The sequence below is a fragment of the Petromyzon marinus genome, chromosome 49 (assembly GCF_048934315.1).
Source record: "Petromyzon marinus isolate PM22_M1 ecotype Great Lakes invasive population chromosome 49, UKy_Petmar_22M1.pri1.0, whole genome shotgun sequence".
Lineage (NCBI taxonomy): Eukaryota > Metazoa > Chordata > Hyperoartia > Petromyzontiformes > Petromyzontidae > Petromyzon > Petromyzon marinus.
Genome location: NC_133715.1, coordinates 10,160,764 through 10,188,721, shown reverse-complemented (window position 1 = coordinate 10,188,721; position 27,958 = coordinate 10,160,764). Strand labels below are relative to the sequence as shown.

The following is a 27,958-nucleotide window of genomic DNA, read 5'->3' as shown; positions in this document are numbered from 1 at the left end:
GCCATGAGAGATTGGTGCCATGAGAGATGTGGCCATGAGAGATTGGTGCCATGAGAGATGTGGCCATGAGAGATGTGGCCATGAGAGATTGGTGCCATGAGAGATTGGTGCCATGAGAGATGTGGCCATGAGAGATGTGGCCATGAGAGATGTGGCCATGAGAGATGTGGCCATGAGAGATTGGTGCCATGAGAGATTGGTGCCATGAGAGATTGGTGCCATGAGAGATTGGTGCCATGAGAGATGTGGCCATGAGAGATGTGGCCATGAGATATGTGGCCATGAGAGATGTGGCCATGAGAGATTGGTGCCATGAGAGATTGGTGCCATGAGAGATTGGTGCCATGAGAGATTGGTGCCATGAGAGATGTGGCCATGAGAGATTGGTGCCATGAGAGATGTGGCCATGAGAGATGTGGCCATGAGAGATGTGGCCATGAGAGATGTGGCCATGAGAGATTGGTGCCATGAGAGATGTGGCCATGAGAGATGTGGCCATGCGAGATTGGTGCCATGAGAGATGTGGCCATGAGAGATTGGTGCCATGAGAGATGTGGCCATGAGAGATGTGGCCATGAGAGATTGGTGCCATGAGAGATTGGTGCCATGAGAGATGTGGCCATGAGAGATTGGTGCCATGAGAGATTGGTGCCATGAGAGATGTGGCCATGAGAGATTGGTGCCATGAGAGATTGGTGCCATGAGAGATGTGGCCATGAGAGATGTGGCCATGAGAGATGTGGCCATGAGAGATGTGGCCATGAGAGATTGGTGCCATGAGAGATTGGTGCCATGAGAGATGTGGCCATGAGAGATGTGGCCATGAGAGATTGGTGCGATGAGAGATGTGGCCATGAGAAATGTGGCCACTACTGAAGCATATTGGCAACCAGTAGACAGCGGAACGTGAAAACAAATGACGACATGTCCAGTGGACACCTCCTATGGGCGATCTGCCCACGGATCGTGATGACGGTGATGACTAAAAGCGACGTTTCGGGCAATGTTCTGTCTCTCGTGTGCAATTGAGACGGCCAGAACGCGAGGCGTGACCGACGAACGCGTTGGCGTCATTCATTGGTTATCGAATGAAGCGAAGGTCGTGTTGACGCGTGACGTCACAGTCGGTGCGCGACTACGTCACGCGTTGTGACGTCGCGCGTTACGCAACAGACGTCACGACGCGATGGCGTCACGCGTTACGCGATGACGTCACAACGCGCCGGCGTCGCGCGTTGCGCGATGACGTCACAACGCGCCGGCGTCACGCGATGACGTCACAACGCGACGACGCCACGCGTTACGTGATGACGTCATAACGCGCCGGCGTCACGCGTTACGTGATGACGTCACAACGCGGCGGCGTCACGCGTTACGCGATGACGCCACAACGCGACGGCGTTACGCGACGTCACAACGCGATGACGTTACAACACGACGGCGTTACGCGATGACGTCACAACGCGATGGCGTCACGCGTTACGCGATGACGTGTACTCGCCGGGGTCTCCGTGGGCCGAGTGGTCGCAGTCCTAGGCAAGTCGCGAGTGTAAGTGCGACACGTTTTAGTTTTGCTCAGTTGAAAACACATATACACACACACATATTCACACACACATATATACACATAGATATACATAGATACACACATAGATGCACATATATACACAACAACTGCCATTCGCCACTAAGTGGCGGTGACGTCACTACGACGCTTGTGCCAGGCCATGTGCACCTTGAGGCCACGTGAAGTGTCGAACGCCCGCGGGCAGGTCACGGGGCAGACCCAGGTGCCACGGGTCGACTGACTGAGATGACAGATGACTGGTTGGTGCACCACCTGTGCCCCTACTAAGCCAACACACACATATACACACACATAGATTCACACTTATATACACACACACATAGATACACACTTATATACACACGCACATAGATACACACTTACGTGCATGATGTATTAACGCGTTAAAAATGTATCGCGAGTTGAAGCGATGCCACGTGGTTCACAGTGCAGTCTGTACAGTAACACCCGCACTGTACTCGTCCTGGCGTCGCCTGATGTTGGGTCTCCAGGCGCGGCGAGTGCAGCGTGGAAGAGTAGGCCAAACACGCTATGGAGGGGCCCTCTAGATCTCGCGCGATTAGTACCTGAACTTGCAAGAACTTTCAGGGCTGCACCTTTACCTTTGTAGTTAACTGAACTGCAGTGTTAAATCTCGTCCGCAGTGTCATTTACACCATTGCTAGGACTTTGGTCTCTTCCACAAGATAAGGATGCAGTGTTGAATGTCCATTGCATCGCTAAGATTATTGGCGTCCGAGACAACGTCCACCGAGGAGATGGAGCGGTGGAATTGGCTCGAGTGAAGGAGTTGCTTCCTTGGTTTCTTATCGCTTCATCGCATGATCGTGAGAGATAGCGACCTTCATCCAGCAGCGGAGTGATCCTGGCCGACGATGCTGATGATTCCTGTGTTATATGCATGCGACTGTGATTGTGCTCGTACCGCACGTCACAGCAGGTTGGCACAGTAGGGGGCACAGGTGGTGCATCAGCCAGTCATCTCAGTCATCTCAGTCAGTCGACCCGTGGCACCACCTGAGGCTGCCCCGTGACCTCCTGCCAGCGGGCGTTCGACACTTCACGTGGCCTCAAGGTGCACATGGCCTGGCACAAGCGTCGTGGTGACGTCACCGCCACTTAGTGGCGAATGGCGGTTGTTGTACCGCACGTGTGCCCATCGCAGCGTGGCCCTGCAACCCCCTTCTTCACTCAGCCGCGCGTCCACCAGGTGGCGTGGTCGCCTCGCGAGTCGCTCGCGCAAATGATGCTCCCTCCGTCTCACGTGTGCGGGTCTGGGGAACGGTGGTGCAGTGGTTAGCGCGCTTCTGAGATGCCCCCCCCCGTCTCACGTGTGCGGGTCTGGGGAACGGTGGTGCAGTGGTTAGCGCGCTGCTGAGATGCCCCCCCCCGTCTCACGTGTGCGGGTCTGGGGAACGGTGGTGCAGTGGTTAGCGCGCTGCTGAGATGCCCCCCCCCCGTCTCACGTGTGCGGGTCTGGGGAACGGTGGTGCAGTGGTTAGCGCGCTGCTGAGATGCCCCCCCCCCCGTCTCACGTGTGCGGGTCTGGGGAACGGTGGTGCAGTGGTTAGCGCGCTGCTGAGATGCCCCCCCCCCCCGTCTCACGTGTGCGGGTCTGGGGAACGGTGGTGCAGTGGTTAGCGCGCTGCTGAGATGCCCCCCCCCCCCCCCCGTCTCACGTGTGCGGGTCTGGGGAACGGTGGTGCAGTGGTTAGCGCGCTGCGATACGAACCCCGTCGACCCGAGTTCGATTCGCGCTCAACGACCAATATAACTCGTGACGGATTGTTTGAACAGGTCCCGGTGGGCCCTCCCCTAGGTCGACTCGGCCTCAGATGAGTGCACGGTGCTGATGTCTAAACATGCTGATGTGCACTGTGTAAAATTACTGTGCACTGGGGATGCGGAAGGCGTCCGAGCGTGGTGCTGGCCACCCACCTCTTGGTGTGCCGTGCCGGCCTTCATAGATGCTCAATCGCAGCACTTGCCCCAACAGTCTGTTCGTGCTATACGGTGGGGGTGGGATCCTTTCGTGACAGTAACATCCACACTCTAATGCAGGACCTTGTGCCTTTTTTTGTACTCAAGCATACACTTTAAACCATTCTTTTATTTTACCAGGAAAGGCCCATTTAGCTATATCGCTCTTCTTTCAGACGCGGACTGGCCGCAAATGATCGCCCAAGCATCACGTGGCTTATCACGTGGCAATGTATTGCAGTCAAATGCTCTCATAAAGCATGCTTCTAAATGTGGAGGGAAAAACTTGAGGACCTCGAGAAAAATCCACGCGTCCACGGGGAGAGAGAGACACACACACAAACTACAAATATACAGGCGGCTGCTGCAATGCCGAGGTCTGTTTCAGCTCAGATGTGAAGAGTGCACTGTTATCATCGTCACCACCAAAACCAGGAGCACTCGCTGCAGGATGAGGAATGATATCTTTTGGACATAATCAGCATCGTCATCATTGTATCAACACGAGTGTGTGTGTGTGATCCATGCATTTTGTTTTGGGTTAGGCCACGTGGTAAATTTATTGATCGTGGTGTGGTTGATCCATATTATAGCTTTTTTGGGTTAGATGGCGTAAATATTAAAAACCTATATTATGGATGATATTGGTCGTGGATTTTGGACAATCCCACACAGTATAAAACATATTGTAGTTTACAAAACATTGCTGTGATTGATGACAAATAAAATGCAAGCATTGTCGATTATTACATGCAGTTATATGTAATGGTTATTATTTAAACATTCCCACATCAGTAATGTTATTTATGTCATCCAGGAAACAATAATAATGCACTTTTCCAATTAAATCCTCAGAATTTCAATATTTTTTTGGCAGAGGATCGTGAATTGATATATTTGGCCAATTGAATTAATCAGTGCTTAGCTTAGGAGAGGAAACCCAGCTTCCTAGTGAAAGCACGTCCATTCCAGGGGCTAACATTCAGAGCTCTGCACAGATCAATTCAAAATGTATTTTCTGTACTGCTATCTCCTGCTCACCTTAACAACACAGCGTATATGGGAGTTTTGCAAATCTCTGCGTGATCCAACAACCCTCATCTCCCAAGCGCTGGATCACAGGCATGTGCTGTACCCATGTGAGGCCCATGTGTTCATAACACTTCGTTTCTCGATTGGGTTGTGTGCTTTATAGGCTGCCGTATGAGTTAATAAAAGGGCCAGACATGGTACACATCCACCATACTTTTCAATTATCCTGTAAATTACATCTCAAGCATCTGTGCATTGGTCAAAGCATGAGAGTACGAATTGTGCCTGGCTCACGCCACCAGACGTCGTCCCCTCCATCCTGTACACGTCCATGTCCATGCTATTGATACAAAACCTGACGCCACGGGCAGACATGAGGCCAGACGCGCACAGCAGACATACATTGCCAATATAAGATGCAGTCAGTGTCAGCTACTCAAGTTATATATGTCAAATATAATCAATCAATTAAAGGTTATCTTAAAATAGAGGTGTTTTCTATTTGTTATCGTCCCATTAATCTTCTGATAGGATATTAGTACAAAGTTTAGAATGTGTCCGGTGTAAATATAGCTGGTTCGTTGGCAGTAACAACAGCACTTCTTAATCTCTGATTCACATTCACCCTTTCCCGTTCCGAGATGCACTGCAAGTTGCAGGGTGGGGGGGTGTCCCGTTCACTGCTGAATCTCGGAACGCGCAAGCGGTTCATCGTTCATTGTATTTTGAGAGGCGTAACGACATTGTACTCGCCGCAGAGAACTGTAGCGACACGACCACACTACTGTAGCTTGCGCCAAACTGTGCCACACGCCCTCCTGCATGGCCTTTTCTTCTGGTTCCCTTCACATGACTTACACTCGCGATGACGTACATATACGTCATCGGCATGGGAAAAGGTTAATAAATGACTCGCAATCATATTGGTAACATACATTTCATAGTAATAATAGATATGTTTTACTCGATAACATAATATGAGTAGGGTATAGCTGTTAGTGAATGCTAGAAGACCAAAATATATTTTAAAGTAAATACATTATTATTTTTCAAACCAAAATATAAATTCAATGCTTGCAACTAAATACTAATGGCTCAAAACAAACTACAGACATTGTCGATTGTCATACACGATCACATGTCAAGGTTATGATTATTAATTGTGCTCATTGTGCATTGTTAATGTAATGTTGAATATATTTGTTTTAACACGTTTGGGATCTCGCCCAAACGCATTGAGAAGGAATTTGAATCGCCGTCGTCGACAACATACACGGTGGCAGAGTTTTACAAGGCCACCGCTGCGTGCTCGTATAAGATGCGGTCAAAGCTGTTCTACGATCGCCTTGCCTGAACACGTGCTCCTGGACCACGTCAGTCCGGACTAAAGCTCGGTAGCCGTCGGATTCAACGATATTTCCTTTCGGTTTAACTGCGCGACTTCTCCGCGCCGCGTCACGTGTCTCCGTGCGCGCGCCGCGTGGCTCCGCCGAGAGGCCGCCTGACCGAAGGTGGATATAAATAATCGTGCGCATGTGACGGGTTGCAGGTCCGCGATGTGAGCGCCTTGCGCTGTCGCCGAACACGAGGGCCCCATGGCAGAGTCTGGCGTGCGGACATTCCGTGTCCCGGCGCGTCACGGCTACTCCGTCAAGTTCTCTCCGTTCTTTCCCGCTCAGCTGGCGTGCGCCGCATCACAGTACTTTGGCATCGCCGGTAAACGACGCGGCACGCCGGTTTGGTTTTTTTTCCCCTCCCCGCCCCCCCCCCTGCCAGCGAGACAAAATTGCGTTTTTGTCGCCTGAATTCGGTGCCTCTCCGCCACTATGATTGTTATTATTATTATTCACGCGCTCAGGGAAATCGCGTAAACTCCGTGACCCCTTTGGCAGGGTCGCACGGTATAGGGGTGCATCCTGAAATAGTAACAGGTGCCAAAAATACACCGGGCAGCACACGGGTGTGTGCGATCATGTGATGTAAACCGTCAACGGCAGCTTCAGGAAATATAAAGTCTGCGCTATGCGAGAGAGTTAAATGATAGCTTTACCCTTGCACAATGACATTTAAATATAATTTGTTTCTAGAGGCGGTATTTCATAGGTATATTTCAACACTCATTTTCATTGCTTTCAACTGAGGTTGGCAACGTCGATAGCTGTTAGCGCTGTGGGTCTATAACATGGGGTCATGATACATCTCAAAGATGATCCAATATTTATGAAACTGAAGTTCAATGTTGCATTCCTGTTGGGGACTTACCCTATAGAAACTGGCCAAATTGTTTAAAGGGTTGCCCAAAAGCTGCACGCACAATCCAGCACGAAAATGGCTATTTGAGCGAGGCAGTGTTTTCCCTTTGACAGCAGCTTACATTAAATGTTGTCCAGATACAGGGACACACGCATGTTGTGAAGCCTTACACACTCCATACACGTGGGTGATTTTATTGTTGTCTAATTGTTTGGCATGTGGGAGGAAACTGAAGGACCTTCAGAAAAACAAACATTCATTAGGCGTGTGGGGGATAACACTCAACAGGTCCGCACAGACAGGTTCACGAGCACATTGTGTTCTATTGCCACCACTGGCCTTGGTTTGGAATATTCATAAATGTCCGTGATCCCCTAGGCCTTGCCTCGAAAGTGCTTGATTTCATGCATGTGCCACCATGCCCGGCGTTTGTGTTTTTTGCCCGCTGGAGACTAAATTGCAGTCTTCTCCATGTTAGAAGACTCACCCCTTTTTTTTTTTACCCCCCTGTCTTTTAAAGCAAAAGCTAGGGAAGCGTCCGCTTATCCGGACGGTGCGTTTGGTTGTGCGACCAGTTTTGTTGAGAGTTATTGTTCGCAGGGGACACATTTGGGCATGCGCCTTACTTTCCGGAGCGACTTAGAACGCGGCGACTACAATTTTCTGATTTGAAAGGACGTGAAGGCTGAACTTAACCTCAACAGATGATATCGCCAACATTCAATGGGTGTGACTTACCAGCAACTGGTAATCCTTTTGGAATGATTTACATTAGCACTGCTTGTTCTCTAAAACTGATGTCCCATTCCTCCATGGGGTGATTGAGGGGCAGATTGTATTTATAATGTGGCTGCATCCCCTGCCCCGTGGACGTATATGTCCTGTGACAATATCCAAGGCCAAACCTACCTGGGGATATTGCCCATCTCATATAAAAGATGCAAGGTCTTCTTACAAAGAACTTGTTGTTATCCCATTAGAGCTATTCATAGAAGACATGACTGTCATATGCGCCTGTCGGGGAACACATACAAATAAAGAGACATCATGCTGGACGCGCGTCCCTTTACAGTGTGATGGCTCGTGGATGAAACGGGTGACGGAATGGTAGCCAAAGTGAGGAAGGAATCCAAGAAGACCACCACTGCGGAGATGGAGCGACGAGATCAGTTGACATGCGGGAGTGAGATGGATGGCACCAACACTGGACCGTAAGGGACAGGCTGACAGCATGGGGAGGTCTTCATCCAGCGGTGTATAGACCATGGCTGATGACAAGCAAAGTAGTGGATGCCACGGTGGCTAGATGTTATCTCCCTCGCCTAGTCTGCAGGTGGCCGTAGGTTCGATCCCGACCCTAGATTAACTTTTATCGATAATATTGAGTAGGTTTTTGACGATGTGCTTTATACCGCGTGTTGTTCAGTACGATGTCCGACGTTTCGCTCCGCCTGCCGGGACCTTAAACAGGTGCGTGTTGAAGCTTCCAGCACTGGACTGGGTTGAAGCTCCCAGCATGTGGAACGAATTGTCAGACATCAACATGCAGTGCAACACAAACACATCGGAGAGCTGTGCTTTTATCAAACTTAATGCACCGTCCCCATTGGATTATAATCAGACGTCACATCTCGTTAGAATTTCCACCACAGCCTGAATGACAACCACTTACAAAAATGGCTGTGCAAATGCAGAAAACCCATGTGAACTCTTGTGCCTGAGCTCATGCGTGTGTGGTGTGTGCTTTGCACGCAGGGTCTGGGAGCCTCTTGATTTTGCACCAGACCCCAGAGGGAATTACCGAACTGCGGAGGTACGCCCACCTGCGTCTGTACAAGCACCGCTCGCCCACATACACCACATGTTGATTAAGAATCCTTCCACTTGTAATAAGGTCCTTCGCGGTCTTGGGTCTCTATTTATGGGAAAGGGTTAATGTCATCTGGCCCTTCTGTATGGGATAGAGTGTTTCCCCCTCGCATGCGCGGGATTTCTCCAGGTGCTCTGGTTTTCCTCCCTACACTCGTTGGGTGGCTGAAAACACGTGAATAAAAATGCAGCTCCGTGGGTTGTGGATTGTGCACAGTTGTTTTGCGTGAGTGACGCAACTCTGTGAGCACAGTCATTATGAAGCCATGGAGTAATGCCTGAGCGTACCTTACCAGAGGGCAGGTGTTAAACATAACAGCTGCGTGATCTATCAAGCGGAAGCAAGCGATAGTGCGTTTGAGTACAGTCCAAATGGCATTCACGTAACAACTAAATACAACTACATATTTTGATGCTGTAGAAAAAATGGGGCATGCACATCACGGGGACAAAAGGAAACTTAATATAATGTTCGTATAATGTTTTAAAGTGAGGTGCGATTGCAATAATGCTGCGTGTACGGCTCGTAAGGTGACGAAGGTTGCAACGAAAAGGTTTCAATTATCTAGTCTTGCGCATTGGGATCCTACGATGGAATGCGAATTATAAATGTGAATTATTATGAGTAATGATAAAGCACCGTACGTCATGCTCTGACCGATTTGTCTTTGTTTAAATGTACTGTTTAATTATCACAGTGAGCGCTCAGTTCCCACATATTTTATGAACATCAATGGCCACTTTTATTAATATCATTGGCCATCATAACCTCTTGATGTTCCACTATATGTGCACGTGTGAATCTCAACTTTGGTTGTGTTTTGGATAGATTAGTCTCCACTGGCCATGGCAATGTGGAATTTCCCACATGGGCTCAGGACTGCCAAATTGAGATGAGCATGATCCACTAATTAGGAACATGGATTTGAGAACACACGTTGGGTCAAGGCATAATTCAAACTGTCAAGAAAAGTGAGTGGGCCTGGGCAGGATGTGTCCGCTGGCAGGGATGTACACCGATGGTCAATGTTAACAATGGGAGTAGCTGCCAGGGAGTGGAAGACGTTTTAGAGGACCTCCACGGAGGAATCTCAGTGATTGAAATCAGCTCCTGTGCAGGTGTTGGGTGGATTATCATATCGCAGGATCGTGCGAGATGACGGTGGCTTGGGTAGGCCTTCATCTCGCCGTGGGTTTATCGTGGCCGAAGATGTTCATCATCAGCCACACCTCCGATGAGCACGGTTGGCTACGTACGGTGCGAAAGAAGTTCATACGCACATCCAGCAGTCTTCTGAGTGTGCAGACTTGCGTGGCCTTGAACGTGTTGTACGTTGAGCCTCTTTCGCACCGTAGGTAGCCAACCATGCTAATCGGAGGTGCAGGCGGAAGGACAACTAACTCAACACGAAAAGCAGTTCTAAAGAAATGAGCTTTCAATCGATATTTAAAAGTGCGTAGCTCCAGTAGTTTCCTAAAATCGGTCGGAAGAGCGTTCCAGACGGCCGCAGAGAGGAATCGGTTTTCAACCTACGCGGAACGCTCGTACGACGACGGCGCGTGCCGCTCGCGCAGGTTCGAGTGGAACGACAGCCTCTTCGACGTGGCGTGGAGCGAGGACAATGAGCACGTGCTGGTGACGGGCTCCGGCGACGGCTCCCTGCAGCTGTGGGACGCGTCGCAGCCTGAGGGGCCCCTGCGTGTCTACCAGGGCCACACCAAAGAGGTGCGGCTGGGGGGAAACGTGCAGGCATGTGTCGTGTTGCTGCTGTGAGAGAATGTGCTTACGTGGAATGTGCGAATATTCGTAGCGGGTTCAACTGAGGCGCACACTTGATCTTGGAGGCAACACATTTATTAACTATCACCACAGGGTAACGATTAACATTACGGGATAACGACTTAGGGTGGTGACCGCCACGGCTAACTACACGCACCATCGCTGGGATAACTCTTCAGTCGGACCAGGACAGCAAACGAGCTGCCTGGTCCACGTGCGTGACGACCGGAGACCGAGGAGCGAGGAACGAAGACAGCGGATTTCTTCCCAGAGATGAACATACTCGATCGGGCTCGGGACTCGGCTCCTTCTCGAAGAGTCTGGCCCCTACATCACGTGTCCCTCTCACCCCCTTCTGGGCCCCCTTGCCTCCTCGTCCTGTCACGTGCCCTCTCGGGTTCACTCAGAGTACCACGTCCTCGCCCGACCTCTCTCCCACCGTCACCAGAACTATGCCCCCTAGAGAGCCTTTCTATGCCATACTCGCTCTGGCGTTAGAGAGAGACCTATACACGCATCTCCACTCTTCTCTCGATACTGGCGCTACACTACCGTGACTCCATTTACATCGCTACATATTCACTACTACGCCTGCTGTTTTGTTTTACCAGGTAAAGCCCACTGGGCTATATCGCTCCTTTTCAGGAGCCACCTGGCCACAATTGATGGCTCAATGTGGAAATGTATAGCAGCCAAATACTCTAAATGCACGTGCATAAGTGTGGAGGGAAAAACCAGAGGACCCAGATAAAAAATCCACGTGACCACAGAGAAAGAGGCACGCAAACTCCAAATATGCAGCAGTCGTCAGGGGGGGATCGAACCCACAACCTCCTGTAGACCAGGCAAGGCAGTTAATATCCAGCTTCTGTGCTGTATTAGCCTGTTGAGCCTCGAGAGTTCAAAGTGAATTGGGCGAGAGAAGTACGAGTTAATATCTCAGCGACTGTCAAACGCTACACGGCTCTGAGTTAAACGATATAAGGAGTTCAGACTTAGTTTGGCATGAGATGGCCAAACAAAAGTTACCGTTCTGGCAAAGGTCCAGGATAGTATGCGGAAAGTGGTGAAAAATGTGTTGAAGGAAGTTTTACGACTGTGCTTGAAGGCACAGCTTTGTCAGCATGTGCTTTCCCTACTGCTTCGTGGGTGGTAGACACCTGTCTTAGGAATGTTCATTCATCGTCACGTCACTGCATCGCGTGCTTTCAGATGCGCTTCTGCACAGGGGCGGAGCCAGGATTTCAGGCCGGGGTGACATTCAACAAATTTTAACGAGACGCCATCGGTTGGCGACACACTCTGACAATGCAGTTGGACGGAGTCCGCCAGACCGAGTGTCGTACACTTATACGCAGAATGTCACCCCTGTCACCCCCCCCCCTGGCTCCGCCCCTGCTTCTGCAGCCGTCTGGAATGCTCTTCCGATATTAGGAAGCCACTGGCGCTGTGCTTTTTAAAATCTTGATAAAAAAAACTAATTTTTGACAACTGATTTTTTTGTTTTAGTTTGTTGTCCTACCCCTGCACCTCCTATTATCACGGTTGGCTACGTACGTACATGCAGTGGCATTCTCCATACCACTGCATGGGTGGGAGGAACCTGTATTGGGAATATTAATTAATCACGAGAGCATCGTAGTTTCCGTGACCCACAGTGGCAGAGCTGGGATGAGACATTCATTCTGTGCGATGGGTTTATAGTCCTTCGTTACAGATAAGCAGGATTGTAAAACGTAAAAATGCATTAACGGACGGGTCAAATCCTGACGCATTCTTAGCCGTTGGTGTAAGGGCCGAAGCGGAAAATGCCTTTTTCTGAATTCCAAACAGATTGTGCAGATGTGTGGTATTTATGCATCTATTTCCCCTTTCAACCCATTAAAAACAACACTACGATCAATAAGCTCCATTAGGGACCCAATTGCGTTGGCGTGAGCGTTCACGTTTTATTTTTGAATGTTATTGGATGGCGCACCATTTAAGTTAATTGGATTACAAAAAAGTCAATAATATGGTTGATTTACATTGCTTGAGTTTTGACCTCTGTTTGATGCACTGTTTTGTTTTGGGGTGATTATTGTTTTGTGGTCGCGTTCCATGAATGCTTTAAACATTTGTCATTTCCCTTAATTCTTTGATTTGCCGATAATATTAAATGTGAAATATTTATCGACTCGGGACATAATCTAAAATACAACGCAAGCAACCGTTCAATACGCTCACCTTGTATTGCAGCGGGTTTCCGTTTGTGTTTGCGTGAATGTGTGACCGCTCGTTGATGATTATGATGATGATGATGGGCGCAGGTTTACAGCGTGGACTGGAGCCAGACCCGAGGAGAGAACCTCGTGGTGTCGGGATCATGGGACCATACGGCCAGAGTGGTGAGTGAGCATATCTCGTGTACAATTAGTGTTGTTCCGTTTCGGTTCATAGCGTTGTCGATAATCGCAAGGAAGAACAAGAGACACGATCGATTTTTCCTTTTGCCAACCTTCGCCAACCAGCACTGACCATTTTGTACAATTTTACAATTGTTGTAAAGCGCCTTGGTGTATGGTACTGTATAAAACTACGAGCGTTGGATCGTTCGTGGCGATGACGACGATGATGACGACGGCATCATCGTCGTGACTCTGCCGAACGTGGGCGTTGTTTACCACCGCAGTGGGACCCCGCGGTCTTGTCGTCTCTGGCCGAGTATCGCGGGCACGAGGGCGTCGTGTACAGCACCGTGTGGTCTCCGCACATCCCATCGTGCTTCGCCTCCGCGTCCGGTAGGCATTGTTTGTCTCGAGGAGGAAGGTGCCGCGATGAGTTAACGCAAGGCCGCAAGGAGAGATCCGCTACATTTGTACTCGTTGATGAGTTGCGGAAGTCTTAAATGTTTGTTTACTCAATCAATCTTTCTTTTACTTACCAATATCGTCCTCAATAAAGTAGTGCATCGGTGCACATTACAGCAGAATGGGAACGGTACAGGGGGAACAGCAACAGGAATGAAACAACAGTATTTGGCTGCTATAAATAAGCCACTGAGTTGAGCTATCATTTGTGGCCGGGTGGCTTCTGAAAAATAGCTCAATAGCTCAGTGGGCCTTACCTGGTTAAATAAAAAAAAACGTTTAATATTTATCAGAGGCAAGCCTTTCCATAAGGCAACAGCTGTTGACATCCCAGAACGTGGTACTTTTCTTTTTTAATCTATCCCGGGATGCCTCGATGCTTTCTTTCCAAGTGCAATCTGCTTGCTGTGATCGCTGCGCTGCTCCGGCCGACCAGCCGGCCAGCAGGGGGGGAGGGCGGGTGGCTTCCTTCCTGCGCGGACATTACTCGCCGTCAGTTTAACACGCAGGCTGTCGCCTGATGAGGCTGGTTGTAATTACCGGCGAAACGTCACGGTGCTGGAATTGTAAATGTTGTGGTGGGTTTGATCTCCAACACACCGCTGTGCTGAACCAGTAACTAATTGGCGCGTTTTGTTTACGTGACAAACCTTACCAATTGGCTGTGTCGGGTGCTGGCGGGTTTAACGACACATTTATACTTACGCGATCTAACCCAAAAAAAACGTATGGGTTACTCGTTGTGCTGAATGTTCTCTCGCGCCGTGCGCGTGCGCGCGCCGCTTAACCAGGCGACCAGACGTTGCGAGTGTGGGACGTGAAGAGCCCGCACGCGGCACGCATCGTCATCCCCGCCCACCAGGAGGAGGTCCTCAGCTGCGATTGGTGCAAGTACGACCAGGTGACCGCAGCGCTAAAGCCACGAGCTAAACGGAGGTGGCGCCGTTGAGATCTTGGGCTGGAATCCCGCGCACCCGCCTGTATTTAATCTGGGTTGTTAAGTAGAGAGAGTTGATAGTCTCAGCCTGGTTACCGATGACCGCACAGCTGAATAACTCCTTCAAAAAAGTGTTCTTTAAAAACAACGGTTAAATTCACGGTCGCCTGAGACACGTGGCGCCTGCTTCTTGGGCGAGGCGATTCGAGAGTTTAGTGACCGCGGCGTTTTTGACCTACACAAATATATATAAATAATAAGGCGTCCATACAAAATGTAAATTGCTTTAAAGTAGCGAATTAATTGATGCCGAGTTTGATTACGGGCATGCATTGTCACTGGATCTGAGTACGTGTGCAAAATTTGGAATTGATTGGACAACAAGAAGTAGACTACATTTTGATTACAAGATTTGACCACGACACAGGAGTCAAGTTAAGTAAAACCTTTGAAAAAAAAACCCTCACACCAGAGGTCACTTGGAGGGCTTTCAGAGGTAGCTCTGTGTTGTCCGCTTCCATAGACCGTTCTCTTCACATGAAGGATTACATTGTTCTGCGAGAGATCCAAATGGATGCTCCTTCTCATAACACGACGCCGATATCATAATCTGCATCTTAAATTTGAATGGAAAAAAACCGGGGTAATCACTCCAGCCAGACTGCTCTTGCGATGTCACTTCGTTGCATCTTGTCGAACAACCTGGGGTAATGCCGCAGACGTCTCTGCATCGGGAACCGTTGGGTTTTTAATTTACTTGCATCTTTAATTGATAAAAAAAATGTTTTTCCGTGAACGTTTACAGAATCTGCTGGTCTCTGCCGCCGTGGATTGTGGCATCCGTGGCTGGGACCTGCGAAACATCCGGCAGCCGGTGTTTAGCCTGCTCGGACACTCGTACGCGATACGGAGAGTGAGGGTAAGGGTTTAGGATTCGATGTTTTTAGGGCCTTTGTTTAAATGGCTCGTTTGTATGTGCGTTTACACTTTTTTCACACCGTACGTAGCCAACCGCACTAATCGGAGGTGTGGGGGAAGGACAGCAAACTAAACACAAAAAGCAGTTGGAAAGAAACGAGCTTTCAATCTGTGTTATTTAAAAGTGCATAGCACCAGTGGCTTCCTCATATCGAAAGGAAGAGCGGTCCAGACGGCCGCAGAAGTGCATCTTAGAGCACACGATGCAGTGACCACCGTCTTTGTTCCACGGTTAGACAAAATCCGCTGCGAGGATGACCAGAGTCTGCATGATGGTTTATGCTCCCCGACGAGATCGCCAAGGCATTGTGGTTCATTTGTGGTAAGCGCTTTGTGTGTGATGAGTGTGACCTCATAAACTCGGTTGCCTTCCATCGCAACTCATGTCAACTGCTCCGGTGTCCTAGTGCAGTCGAGCCAAGGAGATCCTTTCCTGTTTGGCACACAAGGTACACACTGCACCGACCGGCCTGCAAATCGTTATGGCCTGCCAGTAGGGGGTGATGCAGTACACACACAACGTTGTCGCACTTCCGACTGCATAGCCGCATGCGAGTGAATTGAACCCGCATATAGCGAAATTTGGTTGTAAAGCGAGAGAAACCTGTAATTGATTGGCTAGGCTATATTCACTGTTGCATAAAAAAAACTATTCCTGAAATGGATCGCAAACCTGAACAAATCCAATTCAATCGCCAATGGGACACATGTTTACAACTCTCACAGCCATGGGTGGGTTAGGCCACGTGGTCGCGGTTTTGTTCCACATTTATTTCCATTAGCCCCTCCCCCACCCAACAAGATTATCACATATTCTTAGCTCTTTCAGTAAAGTCACGTTGAAGGGAAACAATAAAATAATAAAATAGATATAAAACAATAAAAAAAATTCTCACGACGTTTCGACCATAACACAAACGGTCATCATCAGGTGTGAAAACCAACGGCAAGAAACATTTGAAAGAAGTGGCGGTTCGCATTTATTTATTTATTTTTAAACGGAGTTTGTATTTATTTAAAAACGTTAGCGCCACGGGCAGCGATTTGGCAGTTTATTTAGAAGGACGAGTCCATCTATGTTCTGAAAAGAGGAGGGGGGAGACGAAAAATTAATGTATGCTGTCTGAAAGCCACCGTAAGCGTGAACAATCAATAAAATAATATATATTTTATTGTTTCCCTTCAACATGACTTTACCGAAAGAGCTAAGAATATGAATTACTGCAGTCACGAAAGCTTTAAATCAAGATTATCACATTCACAAAGATATTTTCTATCCGTGCCGACAAATCAAATCGTGACCGATGAACCTCCTCATTGGTGGCTAAAGACTCTTCATGACAAAATTCAACATCAACGCAAGATGGCGTTTCACTATAACTTGCTCTGAACTTAGTCAGGGAGTGAACTCCACTCAAGATCCGAGTTCATTACCTAGTGAAGCTCAACTGGGTTTTAGCTAATGGTTTGTCGTCCACTGAGTCGACCCCCCTGGCCAGGATTTGGGGCCTGCGTTCACCGGTTATGAGCGGAGCTCTCTGCCCCAGCACCACCGTAAAAGTGAGGCCACCAGCTCGTTTAACGGAACGTGTTTTTCATTTTGCAGTGTTCTCCATTTCAGCCGACCGTCTTGGCTTCCTGCTCTTACGACTTCTCAGTGAGGTGAGCAGAAGCCTTGTCTCTCTCTTTCTCTCTCCACGTCGTCTTTGTGTGGCCGCTGGTGTTGATGGAGGCCAACAGCTGTAATTGTGCGGTGAGGTGGTTGAAACCCCGAGATGATTGCGTCAGCATTAGCGGAGTTGTGAATCGCCGTGACGATGCCTCCTTCGTATTTGTGAATCGGATATTGCGTTGTTCCACATTCCGTGCTCTGTTCTTATGTCTCTCATGACAGCAGTGGGGAGTCGATATTTAGAGGGGATGGAGGTGGTTACATTGTTAACCTTTTAATACAGGTTTTTTGACTCTTAATATTTGAATAATATTTCAAACAAACACATGAAACAATTCGACTATAGCCTAATTCATAAGAAGCTATTATTATAAGAATACAATTTAAACTTCAAGTCACATTTAAGTCAGATTGCAACCAGAATTAAATATAATAACGAGATGGGTGGTGTCGTCACAACCATCACCACTCGGCTGGTTAAACGTCCGCTTATTTTGATTAAAGTAACACAATGAATAACATGAAACATGTATATTTACACATCCCATTCTTCCCACAACTGTGGGAAGGAGAATATACGGCAGCATTTGTATTTTGTTACTAACGCTGTATTGATTATTGCGAGTTATATTTGTCCATGAAATGTCCTCTTCAAAACATCGTGGATAAGATCACATTTTGAACGTGTAAGATCTTTAAATGCAACGTGGTTGAAAATGTTGCAAAAAATGTTAACACAGGTGTGCAACGTTGAATATTTACTCAATTAGCACACGCGATGGGCTTAGCATTGGCTTAATGTTTTTACTCGTAAAATGGAAAATAGCAACCTCAGATTACGGACGTGCGTTTAACGTTTAAAATGGGTTTTTTTTTTTGGTAAGCGATACGGCCCCTTCTTTTATTTCGTGTCCGTTGTTGCGTGCGTCGCCTTCGGTGCAGATTGTTTTTCCGTCGCACTTCCACGCGACACGGGCGGCCGCGCTCTTCATTCACGGAGGCTCTTTACCTCCGCGTGACATTTGGAACGTTGAATGCACTGCCGGTATCGCCGCTACGTACGAGTGCCTTTTTATCTGCGGCGCTGACAAATGCGCCCGCCCGGATCTTATTTCACATGCGGGGGGAGGAGAGAGCTCGCCTCTGCGCTTGGTTTTGATTTTTTTTTTGTCACAATGCAAGCGCGGGACTCTCCGTTCTGGCTATGGGGGCTCTCTCGCAACTCAAGCGCCCTCCGCGCTCATCATTTTGTCTTGGCCACATCGACCGTCGGACGGGGGACTCGCTGCTCGCGCGTGCGTGCGTGCGGCACGGACGCGCAATGTCGCCATAGTAACGCCGAGCAGCAGCAGCAGCAGCAGCGGATCCCGAGTGCTCGTTCGTGGCTTTTATTGTTGAGCTTCCGTTTTATCGGAAGGAGAGAGACGCGTGCTCGTAGGTCGTGACTTTGAAGCGAATTGTTACATTTGCCATCGTCGGTGGCGGAAGCGGCGGGTGCAGTGGTTCGCGAGCGGCGCTTTGAAGCTGCACATCCCCGAGTTCGATTCCTGGTCAAAGATAACGGAACCCGAGTGGCTCGCTCCTGGCACACACGGCGCTTTAAAGCTGCAGACCCGAGTTCGATTCCCGGTCACGGCGGTGGCGAGTGATGTCTGAACCGGTCCAGGGTGTGTCCCCTTCTCTAACCGACACTGACTGAATCAGCATGAAGTACGGTCAAACAGCCTCCTTGATTGACATGGCGTTATTATTACTACACAGTGCATGTAGAGGATTGTGACTGTGGTGACTGAAATTCAGATTGTCTACCCAGGGAGCCGGAGCTGAAATGTGGCATCAGTATAAGCTCGCCTATGCTTAGAACTTGCGAGAACAAGTAAAAATGTAGGCCATTCAACGCAATGGCCTTGTCGTTGATTGGTTTTACTCATAGGGCGGGGACAGCCAAAACTTCCATTTTGCTTTACAATCTCCTGCTAAACACTTAGAAGTCTACGGTTATGTTCATCAGTTGAGCAAGTAATTTGCCTCCCGTGGATTGTGAAGCTACAGCTAGTGTGCATGTTTCCCGCACCTCCAATTAGCATGGTTGGCTACGTACGATGCAAAAGAAGTTCAAAATACACGTAGCCAATATATATACACTCTCAACTATAGAACATATCTGGGCTTCTGCCGTGGTGTGATTGCAGAGAAAGCTAAAACCCTCCAGGGACTGTCTGGAGATACCTCGAGTGGAGGTTCTTCAGCCAGCCTTGGCGTGAGTTGAACATTTCAGGCCTGCACCTTTACTCGTAGAATGTATCTGCATATTCCACACGTAAAGCGCAGCTCGAATGTTTTCTTCCAACTATGGGAACTCGTATTCAGCCGCGACCGACTATTTTAATTAGCCGTGCTATTTAATATAAATATTCGGTTTTGTGTTGTCTTTTTTTTCTCTTCGCCACCTTGGCACCTTGAGAATGATTTCGTCTGAGGTCTCGTACCGATAAAAAAGGTCTTGATTAAGCAATCAGGCAAACAGCCTTTCAGCAACAGCAACTTGTGTCTCAACTGGCACCAGCACGTGTGACTAAACTCCACTCCCTGTTGACATCATGTGCAACCCTTTTACAGGACTAAAAATACATATAAAAATTATAGAAACACATTCCTGCGGAGGGAGCTGGTAGGAACGTTGGGTTGCTCGGTCAATGGCCAGGGTCAACGGCGGCACCACGTGGTGTATTCCGCAAATATGCTCGACTGTGAGGGCGGGCACAAGCCGGCGTGAGTAGGTTAGACGTTGAGTTTTATAAGGGCACCACGGGGTGACCAGCCCCACCCCACCCAGCCCCACCCAGCCCCACCCCTCCCAACCCCACCCCTCCCACCCCCCACCCAGCCCCACCCTCCCCACCCAGCCCCACCCCTCCCACCCCCCACCCAGCCCCACCCTCCCCACCCAGCCCCCCCCACCCTCCCCTCCCCACCCAGCCCCTCCCCACCCAGCCCCTCCCTACCCTCCCCTCTCCATCAAGCCCCACCCCTCCAACGTGGACAGACATCCACAGACATACACAATTAATCCCCTGCCTCCTGTGAATTAATCCCGGTTGGGCTTCCAGTCCACTACGTTTCCTACCAATAAAAAAAACGTCAGTTCATACATGTAATGCTCAATGCACACTTACTTGCTATTTTATATTTTCATATCAACAAGAGTGGCTATTCATGATATTTTTTTGGCTTTCATCTTCCCCCCCCCCCTCCGCCCACTTCGTAAAACATGCATCTCTTCGGTTCAAGTCTTTTCTCACGGGTTCCGTTCTGAATGACTCCATTGTACTTTTCACATCTGCAGCCTTTTGCCGGGAGCTGTTTTAATTTCACGGCCTACGAATATAATAATAATAAAAGCCCTTTGCTACGCGATACAAAGCCGTGAACAAATCCCGAGCGCACCATCGTTGTATCCCGAAGTGGTGGCAGCAGCAGCGGCGGCGGCGGCGTTGTTGCCCCGAGCCCTCTCATTGCGTTGCTTCGCCCCGCCGGTCACCGCCGCGCAGAACCACGGCGCCGTTTGTGCCGTTTGCTTGAGCGCCGATCCGATGCCGGCACCTCGCGTAATTTTTCTCTCTCTCGCTCACGGCAACGGGGGAAGCTGCTTATCTCTCGGAGCAGCAAGCCGCCCCTTTTCGTGTCGCGAGACGCTTTATTGAGCGGCCGGTGCGGCCGCATAAAAGGATAATAAACGAGCGTTCTCGCCTTCGCTGTGAATGGGCTCCATTTGTCACTGCCGGCGTCGATTTTTTAGTTTTTTGCGGTCGCAGCGTTCGGCAAGCGAGAGAGCGCTGTTGGGGCAAACTGCACCACACCGGCGCGTTTTGCATTCCGTACGATTCGATGGACCAGACCGCTGACGGAGCGGCCGCTTGTCGGCCCATACTCAACTAAGCCTATTAAACTAAACCGTTTTTATTTCACCGGGTAAGGCCCACTGAGCTATTAAGCTTTTTTTTCAGAAGCGACCTGGCTATCGCCAATGATTGCACAATGAAGTGGCTGATTTGTGGAAATTTACAGCAGCCAAATACTCTTAAGTGCGTGATGTCGATTCTCAATGTGGGGGAGGAAAACCGGAGGACCCGGAGAAAAATCCACGCGACCACAGGGAGAACACATGAACTCCAAATACTCCATCATCATGAGGGTAAAAAATATAAACGTTTCACGCGAGACAGATTTCGCAGATTCATGTTCCCACCGAGTCAGAATTATGACAGCGATGAATTCTGGGAAGCGAGCGACTTCCACTTAACACAGTGTGCAATAAAACCCACTTAGCCATATCCAGGCCTTATGTATTATATCCCCATTCTCACAAGACCATAGCGCAGAAATGCACGCACCATGAATCGTGAATGTCATCAGCCAATGTCTATCCACATCTGGATGAAGGCCTCCCCACGCCGTCACCACCCCAAATGCTCTAGCGGTGCGAGCAACTATCTCGCTCTGCACAACGACTGATGGTCTCATTGCTCTAGCTCTGCGGTGGCCGTACTCTTTGTGGCGAGATCTTAACTTCCTCGCCTGGTATGCAGGAGGTGGGGAGTTCGATTCAGACCCTGACGCCTGTCAGTTTGGAGTTTGGCTACGGTACATTTCCACGTGATAAGCCACTTCATTGAGCTATCATTTGTGGCCAGGTTGCTTCTGAAAAACGAGCTATATAGCTCATTGGGCCTTACCTGGTAAAATACAAACTAGTTTAGTTTTTTGACAGTTTAAGTGACAGCATCAAGTTGTTGTTTTTTCTTCTTCAAAAGCCGTAGAATATTCTTATCGTTTGTAGTTCTTGCGTACACCATTGTTCATTTACTTACACAAAATCGTGATTTTAGCTCACAACTCAGGATTTGGTGTGCAACCTTCTGAACACATTAAATCATTAATGCCCACAGCTGGACTCGATAACCCCAGGAAAAAGGCCTTGATATCGTATTGTATCCATCTCAAACAATACACACAGATCTTTTTTCTCCTTTATGTTAGCCACTTAACCCCCACTTTTTCCCAGCCCTCTTGAGTTTATTAAAATAAAGAACTGCCATAACGTGAAATGTTTACAGCCTGTAAAGTCGAGCAGTATGTTCTGTTATAGCGTGCCATGCGTCGTAAATGTTGTGTAAATACTTTTTTTTACTTAAATCCCTGATGTCAGTTCAACTAAAATGCATTTGTGTAATTGACATTTTTAAATAACAAGGAAGAAAAATCACGCGCACGCATGGATTGGATTATCTTAACCCTCTCCATCGTGCAACGGTCCTCCGATGTATTCGGTTGCCACTGTAGACGGATACGTCCCAGCTTTCATGACGAGGTGACGTCTCGTGGCGCCGCACCACGTGTGACGTCGCGGCGTGAGGTCACGTGTGATGACGTCATCGAGAGAGGGGGGGCGAGCACATGTCGCGTGATGTCATCATCTTGGCCGCCAAGGATAATCCCGATAGTTCTACTTTTCACTGCCAAGTTTTGGAGAACTTTTTCTTTCATAGGGCCTCAGTGCCAACATAATTTTACTCCAAAATTTGATTTTGGAGTGTGGACCAAGCTTAAATCTACGAACTAATATAAATACCAAAAACGTGCTGACTTCATGAACACTGCTGGCGTGGTCACGTGGTCTGACTTTCTCTCCTTTCACAGGTTCTGGGATTTCCAGGCGCCCGTTCCCCTGCTCCAAACGGTGGAACACCACACGGAGTTTGTTTGTGGCCTCGACTTCAGCATTCACACACCTGGGCAGGTAACATTGTGCATCAGGTGCTCAGCCATAAACGATAAGAGGCCGTGGGAGCATGCGCTGCCAAACCCAGATGGCATGTTACATACGCGTGGGATGCTAATTAGAATTAAAATATTTAGACTGTAGGAATCCGATAAGTTATGCAGCTCTTCTTCACAGATGTCCAGTATGGGCTGGTCAGCGATGTTTCGTGATTGTCCATTCGTGGTTTTTCTATTTGGTCCCTGTCATGTGATTATGGAAGTTCCACTTCTGTCTTATGGCATCTCGTGGAGGTGATTTCCACCCAATTGCTCACTCGAGCATCGGGCAATTTTTTAGTCGGTACTTGCCCTTCAGACAATGTTTTTAGGTTCCGTGTTTTAACAAATGTCGATGAATTTTCAGGCCTTTGTTAATCCACTGCTAGATGAAGGCCTCCAAACATCTTGTGTGTCATGGGAGTTGCCTGACCATACTTCACTGGACTGGTCACTGAGTTGACAAAGCGGATGCCCACGACAGGTCCAAATATCACGCGCCAATGATGTTTACAGTGACCGGGTATTGAACTTAGATACATCGGGTTCATGGCACAGAGCGATAACCACTGCACCACCGTGTAACTAAATTCTTAATACAGCCTTCTTTCAATCTACGACTAGATGAAGGCCTTCCCCACACCTTGTGGTCATTCACGGTGTTTGACCATACTTCACCACGCTGGTCATTGTACCATGGCGGGCGGTGATGTCAGCTGATTATTGCAATCAAACGCAGGCCACGGGGTTCGTCGTTCATAACAGTGTGCTAACCGCGGCACCACCGATCCACCCTGTATGTACGTACATGTATGGACATTTGTCAATCCACTGCTGGATTAGCCCCCCCCCTACGCCGTGCAGGTTGTGGGGGTTGTTTGACCGTACTTCACCACGCTGGTCGGTGTGGGTCGATGAAGGTCGGGGCCACAGGCCCCGACCTTCATCAAAGTATTCTATTTCTCTGTAGCAACATCTTTTCACCTCGATGTCCCTTGAGATTGAACATCTCCTTTGTAAGCGTGTCCAGGGTATCAGTTAATAATAATTATTTGTTTTTGTAAGGCGCATTTCATCCGTAGATCCCAATGTGCCCCGTGCATGGAAAGCAGGAAGCAGACAGAACCTGCAGGTTAAACGGCCAGAACTAGCCAGGGGGAAAGGCCAGTCGAAAGAGGTCGGTTTTCAAGGCCAAATTAAACATATCTAATGGTTCTGATTGGCTTATTCACAAAGGCAAAGAATTCCAAAGCTTGGCAGCTGCACTCCAAAAAGCCCAATCACCCCAGGGAAATGAGGTTTGACCTTTGCTCGATCAGCAATCATGCATGGGTGTTTGTTGTTGTTTGGTATCACCATTATAGCTAAAGGAAAGAGCCGATGACGCATTCGTTCATTCATTTTAACCATCTTTAGCTTGGAACAATGCTCGTGCTGATGCGTCGAGAGTGATAGGATACGTGGCGGAGTGTCGTTTCTTTTCTCTTCTTGTGGCGTCGCTGCGCGCTGCGCCCGGCTGACTGGCACCTGCGCCAGGTGCGTGGCACCGGGAGGACAAAAACAAACGTGAATACAAAAGGGAATAAGTGAACGTCACCGCAGGAACAACATCGGGGTGATGTTGAAACAAGGATGAATCACAGCATCCGGGCAAATTGTCGCATTTGAAAAGGCCCTCGCCATTATGCTCCGTACTCTGTTTCTATATGGTAATAATTGTTTTGCATTCAGTGGAAGAGGTTTATAGCAGTGCGATCATGGCCATGTGCCACTGACTGTGGAGCGCATTGTAAACGACTGTAGCCTGCGCTGCTTCGACGGAGGAGGAATAGCAAAACTACACAGACTCTCTCGTGATGCCCGCTCGTCGTGCCCAGCAGACCTTCACGTTGTCATTTAGCTCCTAAATATATTGCCATACCAAATAATAGAATAGTTTCTAATGTGCATATAGACTCAACAAAATGTTTGTCCAATTATTTACTTGTTAAGCTATGATCAGCTGAGCAATTTTAATTTTACCAGGTAAGGCCCACTGAGCTATAAAGCTATTTTTTCTTTCATAAGCAACCTGGCCACAAACTGATAGCTCAACGAAGTGGCTTATCACGTGGAAATTTTATAGCAGCCAAATACTCTAAACACGTGATGTTCATTCTAAATGTGGAGGGAAAAAACCGGACGACCCGGAGAAAAATCCGCCGTGACCCCGGGGAGAGAGACACGCTTTGTCTTCCGGCATACCAGGCGAGGTAGTTAACATCTCGCATCGGCGAATTTAGCGGTGATACCGTGATAGTTTCCGCTGCCCTTGGTTAGTCGTTTCCGGTGGGTTGTGTCTACACGGCACTCGCGAGCGGCCACGCATAGGCGGTTGGCGCTGGTCGCTCGCAGGGGAGGGCATGTGTTAAAATATTTGCCAAGCGGCCGGGGAGCGCCGCCTCGCCGAAACGGAACCGTCAGCCAGCGATGGCGCGTCACCGCCCTTCCCGTTTCGCACGGCTGGTAATTTAATTGGAAAACCGAGGCGATGAGCCGTGGCGCTAAGAAAGACGCCTTTGAGGATTTTTGACAGGCGGTGACACATTGGAATCATCCGTGCCACGAAAGGGGGGGCTGGGGCGGAGGGGGTGGGGGTTGCTGTTCAAACACCGCTCGCGCGCTGCCTCGGTAGGCCAACACCGCCGGTCGCGCCGACAGAATGGCGTGCGCAAAGTGCCATTTGTTGTGACGTTACTAAGGGTTGTCTTTTCTCTCTGCACCGGCAACAAGGTTTTGAGCAGTGATAACACGCACGGCGATTCATCGATCTGCTCTGAGAGTGCAGGTGCCGTGCTGTGTGTGTGTAGTGGTCTAGGATATGAATTTGGCGTGGTACTTTTGGAGTAACATTCACAGCCAAGGTGGGGGAGCGGGGGGGACACTGTTGATGGAAAGGTCATGTGGTGGTCAGGTGGGGGCGGTGCCCGCCAAAACATTTCCCTTAATTTTTTTATGAAAAATATGTTGTTATCTTTTTTTATTCATAACCATAACAACTGGTGAATCTAAATAATTTTCAAGTGTTTTGACATTTCGAATCAATTTGGAGCGAAGTGGTCAAAGGGTCCCCCTCGCAAAAAAGGTTTTCAACCTCAAGGGTTTTTTTTTTACCTGGTTAAATAAAAGTGAAGCGATCTAAATATTGGGCGACCGGTTCGCATAGGGGGACAGCCCAGTGGCACTTCTGCCCTCCACCCACCCACTGCACACCTCTGGGATTGCCCCACGTAGTGCATTGAAATACAGAGGTGTGTTTGTAATGCAACGTTGTGTTTTTTATATAGAGTTGTATTTTCACCACTTGACCTATGCTACTTTGGAAAGCAAATCAAGGAAGTTGCCCAATCTCGTGTGTTTCTTCAGCCACTTCCACGATTTCACGGACTTCATTCAAATTCACGATTCCCTGAGCTCTCTGTTGTGCCCCAACTCGCAGCCTTGGCGGTCGTGCCTGGCCCGATGATGCCCCACTGACGCTGTCCTCTCTCCCTGTCTCCCTCTCTCCCTGTCTCCCTCTCTCCCTCTCTCCCTGTCTCTCTCTCTCCCTGTCTCCCTATCTCCCTCTCTCCCTGTCTCCCTGTCTCTCTCTCTCCCTGTCTCCTTATCTCCCTGTCTTCCTCTCTCCCTGTCTCCCTCTCTCACTGTCTCCCTCTCTCCCTGTCTCCCTCTCTCCCTCTCTCCCTGTCTCCCTATCTCCCTGTCTCCCTCTCTCCCTGTCCTTCTCTCTCCCTGTCTCCCTATCTCCCTCTCTCCCTGTCTCCCTGTCTCTCTCCCTGTCTCCCTATCTCCCTGTCTCCCTCTCTCCCTGTCTCCTTCTCTCCCTCTCTCCCTGTCTCCCTGCCTCCCTCTCTCACTGTCTCCCTCTCTCCCTGTCTCCCTGTCTCCCTCTCTCACTGTCTCCCTGTCTCCCTCTCTCACTGTCTCCCTCTCTCCCTCTCTCCCTGTCTCCCTATCTCCCTCTCTCCCTGTCTCCCTGTCTCTCTCCCTGTCTCCCTATCTCCCTGTCTCCCTCTCTCCCTGTCTCCCTCTCTCCCTCTCTCCCTGTCTCCCTGCCTCCCTCTCTCACTGTCTCCCTCTCTCCCTCTCTCCCTGTCTCCCTGTCTCCCTCTCTCACTGTCTCCCTGTCTCCCTCTCTCACTGTCTCCCTCTCTCCCTCTCTCACTGTCTCCCTGTCTCCCACTCTCACTGTCTCCCTCTCTCACTGTCTCCCTGTCTCCCTCTCTCACTGTCTCCCTCTCTCACTGTCTCCCTGTCTCCCTCTCTCCCTGCCTCCCTCTCTCACTGTCTCTCTCCCTCTCTCCCTGTCTCCCTCTCTCCCTGTCTCCCTCTCTCCCTTTCTCCCTCTCTCCCTGTCTCCCTCTCTCACTGTCTCCCTGTCTCTCTCCCTCTCTCCCTGTCTCCCTCTCTCCCTGTCTCCCTCTCTCCCTGTCTCCCTGTCTCTCTCCCTCTCTCCCTCTCTCCCTGTCTCCCTCTCTCACTGTCTCTCTCCCTCTCTCCCTCTCTCCCTGTCTCCCTCTCTCCCTATCTCCCTCTCTCCCTATCTCCCTCTCTCCCTGTCTCCCTCTCTCCCGCTCTCCCTGTCTCTCTCCCTCTCTCCCTGTCTCCGTCTCCCTCCCTCTCTCCCTGTCTCCGTCTCCCTCTCTCCCTCTCGGGCGGTTGCAGGTGGCGGACTGCGCCTGGGATGAGACGGTGCGTGTGTACGTTCCTGGGTGTCTGAATGCCGCTCCAAGCTGACCTATGGAACCAATGATATATGACCGTCCTCCCTCCAACTCCCCCCACCCCGTCTACATCGCAGTTGGCATTACCGCTAAAATTGCTGTCACAGTCACTGCCATCAGCATTAAACTCGTTTCGCCTTTTTTATTTCGGGTGCTTAAAAAAAAAGTCAACACTTACATGGGACTATCGTTTTTAATGGAAAGAGAACGGATAATACTACACTGTGACATGTTAATAGCTTCAAAAAGTCTCCACTTGTTCACCATTGTTGTCAACGCGTGCCTGGAATCTTCTCCAGGTGGTCTCCAGAGCCCAGAGGCATATTTCTTGTGGTGTTGTTGCAAATTCCCAGAAGTGTTAACACTTTTTTTTTAAGCACCCTGTATTTATAATCAAAGGAAAGATTATTGTCAGTTTACTCAGCCGTCGTTGTGAA

The 27,958-nt window shown here is 49.3% G+C and overlaps 1 protein-coding gene across 4 annotated transcripts; it reads left to right on the top strand.

Moving 5' to 3' along the window:
• Positions 1-1,427: 1,427 nt before the first annotated feature.
• Positions 1,428-27,958, top strand: PEX7 (peroxisomal biogenesis factor 7). Of its 4 annotated transcripts, none has more exons than XM_032972594.2 (11): positions 1,428-1,549; positions 6,150-6,316; positions 8,609-8,666; positions 10,298-10,448; positions 12,812-12,889; positions 13,174-13,282; positions 14,143-14,252; positions 15,094-15,207; positions 16,873-16,928; positions 22,639-22,738; positions 27,463-27,956. In XM_032972594.2, exons 2-11 carry the CDS (start codon positions 6,196-6,198, stop codon positions 27,532-27,534), a joined length of 969 nt encoding a protein of 322 aa, XP_032828485.1. In that variant the 5' UTR covers positions 1,428-1,549; positions 6,150-6,195; the 3' UTR covers positions 27,535-27,956. The 4 variants fall into 4 exon arrangements, with proteins under 4 accessions (XP_032828485.1, XP_032828486.1, XP_075930797.1 ...); XM_032972595.2 differs by having other exon boundaries at positions 1,455-1,536; positions 27,463-27,957; XM_076074682.1 differs by lacking the exon at positions 1,428-1,549 and adding an exon at positions 1,591-1,827 and having other exon boundaries at positions 27,463-27,957.

Excerpts from the sequence above, each read along its gene's own strand:
- PEX7 (XM_032972595.2), top strand. The coding sequence starts at position 6,196 with ATGGCAGAGTCTGGCGTGCGGACATTCCGTGTCCCGGCGCGTCACGGC. Across the intron at positions 15,208-16,872 it reads ACGCGATACGGAGAGTGAGG|TGTTCTCCATTTCAGCCGAC; the intron begins GTAAGGGTTTAG and ends TTCATTTTGCAG. Across the intron at positions 22,739-27,462 it reads GCATTCACACACCTGGGCAG|GTGGCGGACTGCGCCTGGGA; the intron begins GTAACATTGTGC and ends GGGCGGTTGCAG.